Source organism: Ranitomeya variabilis, chromosome 5 (genome assembly GCF_051348905.1).
Source record: "Ranitomeya variabilis isolate aRanVar5 chromosome 5, aRanVar5.hap1, whole genome shotgun sequence".
NCBI lineage: Eukaryota > Metazoa > Chordata > Amphibia > Anura > Dendrobatidae > Ranitomeya > Ranitomeya variabilis.
The window spans coordinates 22,619,685-22,630,155 of NC_135236.1; the positions used below are offsets into that span (position 1 = coordinate 22,619,685).

Here is a 10,471-nt window from a genome sequence, read left to right on the forward strand (position 1 = left end):
CCAAAGTCACCGGATCATAACAGTACAACTGGCCCATAATGAGTTAAATGCATCTCAGAAGAAGGGAAGAAGGGTGTTGAGTCATTTTTTTTTCTGCAGTTTGTTTTGCCTTATCTTCCCTCTTTTTCTCTGGGTGGCTGAGGAGTCTTGTGTTAGCATGGATGTTCAGGAATTGGCTTCTCGTGTAGACCAGCTTGCTGCTAGGGTACAGGGAATTTCTGATTATATTGTTCAGACTCCTGTTTTAGAGCCGAAGATTCCTACTCCTGATTTGTTTTTTGGTGACAGGTCCAAATTTTTGACTTTTAAAAACAACTGTAAACTGTTTTTTGCTTTGAGACCTCGATCCTCTGGTGATTCCATTCAGCAGGTTAAAATCGTTATTTCCCTGCTGCGTGGCGATCCACAGGATTGGGCATTTCCCCTGGAATCTGGGAATCCAGCTTTGCTTAATGTAGATTCCTTTTTTCAGGCTTTAGGACTATTATATGATGAACCTAATTCTGTTGATCCAGCGGAGAAGACCTTGTTGACCCTGTCTCAGGGTCAAGAGGCGGCAGAATTATATTGTCAGAAATTTAGAAAATAGTCTGTGTTGACTAAATGGAATGATGATGCTTTGGCGGCAATTTTCAGAAAGGGTCTTTCTGAATCCGTTAAAGATGTTATGGTGGGGTTTCCCACGCCTGTCGGTCTGAGTGATTCTATGTCTCTGGCCATTCAGATTGATCGGCGCTTGCGGGAGCGCAGAACTGTGCGCGCTGTGGAGTTGTCCTCAGAGCAGAGTCCTGAGCCAATGCAGTGTGATAGGATTCTGTCTAGAACAGAACGACAATGATTCAGATGTCAGAATAGGTTGTGTTATTATTGTGGCGATGCTTCTCATGTCATTTCAGCCTGCCCTAAGCGGACAAAGAGGATCGCTAGTTCATTTACCATCAGTACTGTGCAACCTAAATTTCTGTTATCTGTGTCCTTGATCTGCTCATTGTCATCGTTTTCTGTCATGGCGTTTGTGGATTCAGGCGCCGCTTTGAACTTAATGGACTTTGAGTTTGCTAGGCGTTGTGGTTTTAACTTGCAGCCTTTGCAGAACCTTATTTCTCTAAGGGACATTGATGCTACACCTTTGGCTAAAAACAAACCCCGGTTTTGGACACAGGTGACCATGCGTATGGCGCCGGCCCATCAGGAAGATTGTTGATTTCTGGTGTTGCATAATTTACATGATGCTATTGTGCTGGGTTTTCCGTGGTTGCAGGTACATAATCCTGTGTTGGATTGGAAGTCTATGTCTGTCACCAGTTGGGGTTGTCTGGGGGTTCATAATGATGTTCCTTTAATGTCCATCTCCTCTTCTTCCTCTTCCAAAATTCCAGAGTTTTTGTCTGGATTTCAGGATGTATTCGATGAGCCCAAGTCCAGTTCTCTTCCACCACACAGGGACTGTGATTGTGCGATTGAGTTGATTCCAGGCTGTAAGTTTCCTAAGGGCCGACTCTTCAACCTGTCTGTGCCTGAACATACCGCTATGCGGAGTTATGTTAAGGAGTCTTTGGAAAAAGGGCATATTCGGCCATCTTCTTCACCGATGGGAGCGGGATTTTTTTTTGTGGCTAAGAAGGATGGCTCCTTGAGACCCTGTATTGATTATCGCCTCTTGAATAAGATCACGGTCAAGTTTCAATACCCTTTACCTTTGCTTTCCGATTTGTTTGCTAGAATTAAGGGGGCTAGTTGGTTTACGAAGATTGACCTTCGGGGGGTGTATAATCTTGTTCGTATTAAGCAGGGTGATGAATGGAAAACTGCGTTCAATACGCCCGAAGGCCATTTTGAATACCTTGTGATGCCGTTCGGGCTCTCTAATGCTCCATCTGTTTTTCAATCTTTCATGCATGATATCTTCCGGACTTATATTGATAAATTCTTGATTGTATATCTGGACAATATTTTGATTTTTTCTGATGATTGGGAGTCTCATGTGGAACAGGTCAGGAGGGTATTTCAGATTCTTCGTGACAATGCTTTGTTTGTGAAGGGGTCTAAGTGTCTCTTTGGGATGCAGAAGGTTTCTTTTTTGGGTTTTATTTTTTCTCCTTCATCTATTGAGATTTATCCGGTTAAGGTTCAGGCCATTCATAATTGGATTAAACCCACGTCCATAAAGAGCCTTCAGAAATTTTTGGGTTTTGCAAATTTTTATTGCCGTTTCATTGCTAACTTTTCCAGCGTGGTTAAACCCTTGACCGATTTGACGAAGAAAGGCGCTGATGTGGGGAATTGGTTCTCTGCGGCTGTTTCTGCCTTTCAGGAGCTTAAACATCCATTTACTTCTGCTCCAGTGTTGCGCCAACTGGATGTTTCTCTTTCGTTTCAGTTTGAGATTGACGCTTCTGAGATTGGGGCAGGGGCCGTTTTGTCTCAGAGGGATCCTGTTGGTTCCTTGATGAAACCGTGTGCCTTCTTTTCCCGTAAATTTTCGCCTGCTGAATGCAATTATGATGTCGGCAATCGGGAGTTGTTGGCTATGAAGTGGGCGTTTGAGGAGTGGCGACATTGGCTTGAGGGAGCTAAGCACCGTATTGTGGTCTTGACCGATCATAAGAATCTGATTTACCTTGAGTCTGCCAAACGATTGAATCCTAGACAGGCTCGATGGTCCTTGTTTTTTTCCTGTTTTGATTTTGTGGTCTCGTATCTCCTGAGTTCTAAGAATATCAAGACTAATGCCCTTTCTAGGAGTTTTTCGCCTGATTCTCCTGAGGTTCTTGAACCGGTCGGCATTCTGAAAGAAGGGGTGGTCCTTTTTGCCATTTCCCCTGATTTACGACGGGTTCTTCAGGAATTTCAGGCTGACAGACCTGACCGCTGTCCTGTGGGGAAACTGTTTGTTCCTGACAGATGGACTAGTAGAGTGATTTCCGAGGTTCACTGTTCTGTGTTGGCTGGTCATCCTGGTATTTTTGGTACCAGAGACTTGGTTGGTAGGTCCTTTTGGTGGCCTTCTTTATCACGTGATGTGCGTTCCTTTGTACAGTCCTGTGGAACTTGTGCGCGGGCCAAGCCTTGTTGTTTCCGTGCTAGTGGGTTGCTTTTGCCATTGCCGGTCCCTGAGAGGCCCTGGACGCATATTTCTATGGATTTTATTTCTGATCTTCCGGTTTCCCAGAGGATGTCGGTTATCTGGGTTGTCTGTGACCGGTTCTCTAAAATGGTTCATTTGGTGCCTTTGCCTAAATTGCCTTCTTCTTCAGATTTGGTTTCGTTGTTTTTTCAGCATGTGGTTCATTTGCATGGTATTCCGGAGAATATTGTGTCTGACAGAGGTTCCCAGTTTGTTTCTAGGTTTTGGTGGGCCTTTTGTGCTAGGCTGGGCATTGATTTATCTTTTTCCTCTGCATTTCATCCTCAGACAAATGGACAAACCAAGCGAACTAATCAGACCTTGGAGACTTATTTGAGATGCTTTGTGTCTGCTGATCAGGATGATTGGGTGGCCTTTTTGCCATTGGCCGAGTTTGCCCTTAATAATCGGGCTAGTTCGGCTACTTTGGTTTCGCCTTTTTTTTGTAATTTTGGTTTTCATCCTCGTTTTTCTTCTGGGCAGGTTGAGCCTTCTCTCTGTCCTGGTGTGGATTCTGTGGTTGACAGGTTGCAGCAGATTTGGGCTCAGGTGGTGGACAATTTGGTGTTGTCTCAGGAGGAGGCTGAATGTTTTGCTAACCGTCGTCGATGTGTTGGTTCCCGGCTTCGGGTTGGGGGTCTGGTCTGGTTGTCTTCCCGTCATGTTCCTATGAAGGTTTCTTCTCCTAAGTTTAAGCATCGGTTTATTGGTCCTTATAGGATTTCTGGGATTATTAATCCGGTGTCTTTTCGATTGGCGCTTCCGGCCTCTTTTGCTATCCATAATGTCTTCCATAGATATTTATTGCGGAAATATGTGGTACCCGTTGTTCCCTCTGTTGATCCTCCTGCCCCTGTGTTGGTTGATGGGGAGTTGGAGTATTTGGTTGAGAAGATTTTGGATTCTCGTTTTTCGAGGCGGAGGCTTCAGTATCTTGTCAAATGGAAGGGTTATGGCCAGGAGGATAATTCTTGGGTTTTTGCCTCTGATGTCCATGCTGCTGATTTGGTTCATGCTTTTCATCTGGCTCGTCCTGATCAGCCTGGGGGCTCTGGTGAGGGTTCGGTGACCCCTCCTCAAGGGGGGGTACTGTTGTGAATTCTGCTTTTGGGCTCCCTCTGGTGGTTGTAGGTGGTAATGCAGTTGTCCCTGAGTTGCAGTCCTGGTCAGGTGTATCTGCCGATTGCAGTTCTGACTGGGGTATTTAGGCTTGCAGGATTCATTAGTCCTTGCCGGTTGTCCATGGTTTTGGAGGTGTTGGTCATTGTTTGGTTCCTTCTGCCTTGTTGCCAAATCAGCAAAGATAAGTGTTTGGTTTTGTTTTTGTGGCACACATGCTCTGTGCTTAATAATTCTGTGCTATTCATTGTTTTTTGTCCAGCTTGATTGTGTCAGTATTTTCTCAGTCTTGTTGGATTCTCAGGAGTTGCAGATATACATTCCATGTCTTTAGTTAGATTGTGAAACTTTTTATATTATCTGCTGTGGATATTTTTGAAGGGTTTTAATACTGACCACTTAGTATTCTGTCCTATCTTTCCCTATTTAGCTAGAGTGGCCTCTTTTGCTAAATTCTGTTTTCTGCCTGCGTGTGTCTTTCTTCTCCTACTCACAGTCAATATTCGTGGGGGGCTGCCTATCCTTTGGGGTTCTGCTCTGAGGCAAGATAGTATTCCTATTTCCATCTATAGGGGTATTTAGTCCTCCGGCTGTGTTGAGGTGTCTAGGGTTTGTTAGGCACACCCCACGGCTACTTCTAGTTGCGGTGTTAGTTCAGGGTTTGCGTTCAGTACAGTTTCCACCTACTCCAGAGAAAGTTCCATGCGGCTCCAAAGTCACCGGATCATAACAGCACACCCAAGTCAGACACACCGACGTAATATGAGGGGCCCTGTGCCAGTACCGCAGCCCACGAGCGAGTGTTCCCCTCAGCTCAAACAGTGCTATACCACTTGCAATACTTACCTCTCCCTGCTCCACCACTGTGTAGTCTGTGCTGTTAAATCCTTCAATGGCAATGCCAATACAAATTTGTTGAAATGATAGATGATAGTTAAAATATACAGGGGCCTTGGCCTCCATTTAGACCAGTTAATACGTTGCACCTACTACCACTGTCTGCTACTCAGCAAAGGAGCCCACCCCTGTACCTAGCTATGCCACCTGGTTGTTTCTGAAAAAAATGTTGGCAGACATTTAGCCTACTTACTTATTTGGGCCTACTCACTGTGTCAGCCACTCCTTACAATTGTCCTCCGCTGAACCAAGCAATGCCGCCTGGTTATTCCTGTTATGAATTTTGAACTGCATTTAGCCCACTTTATTATTTGGGCCTACTAACTGTGTCTGCTGCTCATCACAATTCTCCTCCACTGAACAAAGCAATGCCGCCTGTTTAGTCCTGTTACTAATTTTGAACTGCATTTAGCCCACTTAATTATCTGGGCCTATATCTGTGTTTCCTCCTCATCCTGCCCATTGCCCAGCCACTGCTAGATGAGTCTGCTGGTACATTGACCCAGACCACTACATTCCCCTTGCACTCTACACAGCCAGAATCTGACCCTGCTGAAAGTCAGGTTCCCCTTCCCGCATACTATACTGTCTCTGCCGGTGGGAGGCGCCACCCACCATCAAACACACCGTTGTACTATGAGGGGCCCTGTGCCAGTGCCAATGCCAACGAATGGGCCCCCACTGCTTGCTCAGGATCACAGCACTTGCAAAGATGAAATACTTACCTCTCCCTGCTCCACCGCCGTGACGTATTCCGCCTTTCCTGGGCCTACGAAAATCTTGAGCCAGCCCTACCCCCCCCAACTTTAGCCAAATGACCCCCAGTTTTCAATGCCTAACTATTATTATAAAGTAAATTAAGATTGACAAGCTTCAGTAATAAGAATTGATGTTTTTGACATTAAAATGGGCACTGTAGGTGTTTTCCTGTCCTCCACTCACTGCCGACTTTGATTCCCCATTGACTTGCATTGGGTTTCATGTTTCAGTCGGCCCCTGACTTTTTGTAATAATAATCGGCCGATTTCAGCCTACCCGACTTTTGACAAAGTCGGTTTCGCGAAACCCGACTTGATCCGAAAAAAGTAAAAGTCACTCAACTCTACTATTCACTTATGTAGCAATGAGAAAGTTTGTAGAAGCACTCCTCTTCTCATCAAAGATTTTATCCTCTTAATATATAGCAATTAATATATCATACCGCACTGTATGCTTACAATTGTTCATTGTTCCATTCTATCCATAATTGTTCTCCTTTTTTCTGCTCTATGTAGAAATAGGAAGTTTCTTTTCCCTGCAAAAATCCTTCCCCTTTTTAACTCCTAACCCAGCTGCTCCCTCCTTCTGCCAGGGACTTTTGAAGTGACTTATTCATAGAGGGAAATTTGACCACTTGTTTCTATATAGAACTTGGAAGGATTCAGCTCATCAGTTTTTAATTATGTGATGTCATAGATCTAAAGGAAAAGAAAATAATTAATTGGGTAGAAGGACAATATGAGCAATTGTAAGTACGCAGTGCCATATAATAGGAGGATTGCAATATTATAAGTGAATAAAAACTTTGATGGGCACAGGAGTGCTTCTTTAAAAAGAAGATAAATAGAAGAATTGTGGAAAAAAATTATGACATCTACTGAAAAAAAATGTTGTCGTTGAATCTTCTCATCCATGATTTATTGTGAATATTCTGTCAAGAAAATCCAGAAGACAAATCTAATGTTTCTCCCTTTCCCCATCTGGAAATACAGTAATCAGCTAAGATAGTCTAACAAATATGTCTGCTGCATTTAAGTATATCCTTTATATTTTCTAAACATTTGTTGAACAGTTCTCCTGATCTCCTGATTCCTCAGACTGTAAATGATGGGATTCATCATTGGAGTCACCACAATGTACAGCAGAGATAAAAACTTGTTCATGTTCAATGATCTGTTATTGGATGGTATTGTGTAAACCATGATGAGAGTTCCATAGTAGATACATACAGTGGTGAGATGGGAGCCACATGTGGAGAAGGCTTTTGACAAGTTACTGATGGATGAAAGGATCAATATGATGTAGAAAATACTCAAATAGCTGATAAGAGTTAATGCAAGAGGGATGATACCGTTAATGATGGTTACTACATAGTCAACCAAAGTCAAGAGGTAAATGTCGGAGGTAGTCAATTCAAGAAGTATCTCAAAGTCACAGAAGAAGTGGTCTATTGTGTTGTTGCCACAAAACTCCAGCTGCCAAACAAAAATCATCTCAAAGGAAAAGACAAAGTTAAAAAACCAGGAGCCAAGAACCATCTTGAAGCAAACATGAGGTTGCATTATAGAATTGTAGCGCATCGGGCTGCAAATGGCCAAGTACCGATCATAAGACATTATAGTGAGCAGAATAATCGGGTTATAACCAAATATGAAGACAATATGGAGATGGAAGACGCAATTCCTCACTGGCACATCCTTCATGTCATATAGAATTATATTTAACATCATGGGCATAATGGTCGTAGTGGAAAGGATATCGGCTACAGCTAGATATTTGAGAAAGTAGAACATTGGGGTATTGAGGTTGTGATTGGTGGACACCAACACTATAATAAGGACGTTTCCAGCCAGTATTATCAGGTAAGAGAAGAAGAAAAGGATGAAGAGCAGAAATTTGTATTTATATAGACCTGTAAATCCAAGGAGCAGGAACTCTGTGACTTCAGTGTGGTTGATGTCACACATTTTAGGTGAATACACTGAAAACAAGAGAAACTGATTGTAAGAAAGTGGATTATGTAAATAATGAAAACATTAAAAGATCACAATAATCTATATGTAGAATAATGCCTCATACACAGATTATTGATGCTGATAAGCCCCACGTGGAGATGACCGTCTTGAGTATTGTACCATAAGACTACGGCAGTCCGCAACTCGCATTATTGAAAGTCAGTTACCAAGTGGCTGTGTGACCATGTGACACTTGGGTGATACTGCGACTAAACTCATGAGGGAATTGTTGCCACTTATACAGTAATTTAGGTATCATGAAATATTCCTTCCATTTCATATAAAGTAAGAGAACTTAATAAATCATCTAATTTTATACTTTCATAAATAATAAATGAGGTTATCGGACACTTAGACATTGATGACTAAAGATGATTAAATCAATAAAAATGTGATTTCGCCTTTTTGAAAGGATTTTCCAAGGAATTTCCATTTTTTGAGATGTTATTTGTGTTTAAAATCCCTTTTAATACTCAAAAAAAAAGGTAATAGAATCTCAACGTTCGTCCTGACTTTGCGCATACATTCCCAGAACCATACCAGGCCTCATCAGAGCCGGACGTTCCAGCTCAGTGTGAAAGGTCCAAGGATATTATTCCATGCAGCCGAAATAAGAAGATGATGTGTCAGGGCCCAGACAGGTTACAACGAGGAGCAAAGGGGTCAGAGACATGAGCAGTAAGGAGAGAACTAGAATATCAAGTTTGTTAACGTTCGATGGCTCTTCAAGTCCCCAAAAATGGCTGCAATCTTAATATTATATTTTCATACATTATAACACGTGTTCTTGGAAAATTAAAGATTGATGACTAGGTATGAGTGGATTAGGCAAAAAGTCACCCACCTATGCAAATTTCCCAGGTAAATTGGATTTGCAGAGAAGCTTTTCTGGGCAACACAAATGAATTCCTAAAAACATGACCTATTGGTGGCTCTTGAGGATCGGAGTTGAGGAAAACTCTTCGAGGTTATAGAAATGTTTTTTCCTGATTCACAATTTACAACTTTTAAAAAATCATTACATTTCTGCTCAAATTTAATCTAGTCCCTCCTTGGACTGGTTTAATGTGCGCCAGATGTTTTGAAAATCGTTTGCTACATTTTTTGAAATATATCAGTGTTTGAGTTTAAAAGTTGCATAAAAGACGAAAGAAAAAATATTTTTGACAAAATTTATTAACTGCATACTCCATTTAAAAGAATTTCTCACAAAAAACTGTAACAAAAATCGCAAGTTAAAATCAGAACAGTGACATAAAAAAAGCAAATGATGAATTGAACCATGAGGCAGTAACAATTACAGGAAGTAACGGGCATGAACTGTTCCTTAGATGGAAAACTCTATTTCTGACAAGTACACTTTAATAACCATATCAGTCCATGTTTTTCTTACCCAGAAGACCCACAATAATGCCGCACAAGAGCTGTATAATATGGATATATGAGTGCAATTAAGTCATCATTTTGTGGCTCTGATTCATGAAGGTCTCTAAAATTCTTCTGCCAGGAATAGTAGACAAATCTGAGGTAGTATGCAACAGCAACATATTCATCTCAGTGATCTCTTCTCAGTACAAATCTGGCAAATATAAGGCCACCAGTCCCATTTTCTTCACCTTTTATACATTATTTTTTATAACAATAATATCCCCAGGATGGCACCAGGGGGAATAATAAGGATGTGATTTCTTAAATAAGCAGTCGAAAAACAATCATTATTGTAATGATCTCTTGAGCCCAAAATATCTCAGTCATGTAACATTGATAACTACGCAAATAAAGAACTCCTGAAACTTTCATTTATATTGTACATTATGCTTACCTATCAAAAATTCAATGACTAAAATATTAACTTTTAAGTCTCAGCTTCCAAAGAACTTTCTGAAAATGCCCAAAACTTAGCAGTGCCAGCAACTTTAGATCGGGAATTATGTCATCCCTGTGCCTTCTCGACCCTAGATTAAAGATACCAAAGTTTACAAAGGAAGAAGAGGCTGCTGACACTGCTGTTGACCCTGTCTATCTGATCTAATACAGGAGACACCAGGGGTAATGAGGTAAGAAAAAGCTGCCCGCCACACTGTCCACCCTGTGTATCTGATCCAATACTGGAGATACCAGGGGTACTAAGGTCATAAGAGGCTGTACACACTGCTGTCAACTGTATATATCTGATCTAATACTGGAGATCTCAGGATGATAAGAAGAGGCTGCTTATACTGCTGCCCACCCCGCCTGTCTGATCTATTACTGGAAATAGCAGGGATGCTGAGGTAGGAAGAGGCTGCTCACATTGCTGTCCTCAATGTCTGATCTCATACAGAAGATACCATGGATAATGAGTAGTGATGAGCGAGCACTGAAATGCACAAGTGCTCATTGCTTGGGTTGAGCAAACTGGAATACCCGGGTACTCGGAAAGAACAACGAGCCCAATGTAAGTCAATGGGAGACCTGTTATGATCCGGTGACTTTGGAGCCGCATGAGACTTTCTCAGGAGAAGTGGAATCTATACTGACCGCAAATCCTGAACTAACACCGCAACTAGAAGTA

At 42.0% G+C, this 10,471-nt stretch overlaps 1 protein-coding gene across 1 annotated transcript; it reads right to left on the bottom strand.

Annotated features, from left to right (window-relative positions):
• Window positions 1-6,933: 6,933 nt before the first annotated feature.
• On the bottom strand, window positions 6,934-7,869 carry LOC143774721 (olfactory receptor 1500-like). The gene has a single exon (XM_077262486.1). It carries the CDS (start codon window positions 7,867-7,869, stop codon window positions 6,934-6,936), a length of 936 nt encoding a protein of 311 aa, XP_077118601.1.
• Between the last annotated feature and the right edge of the window lie 2,602 nt (window positions 7,870-10,471).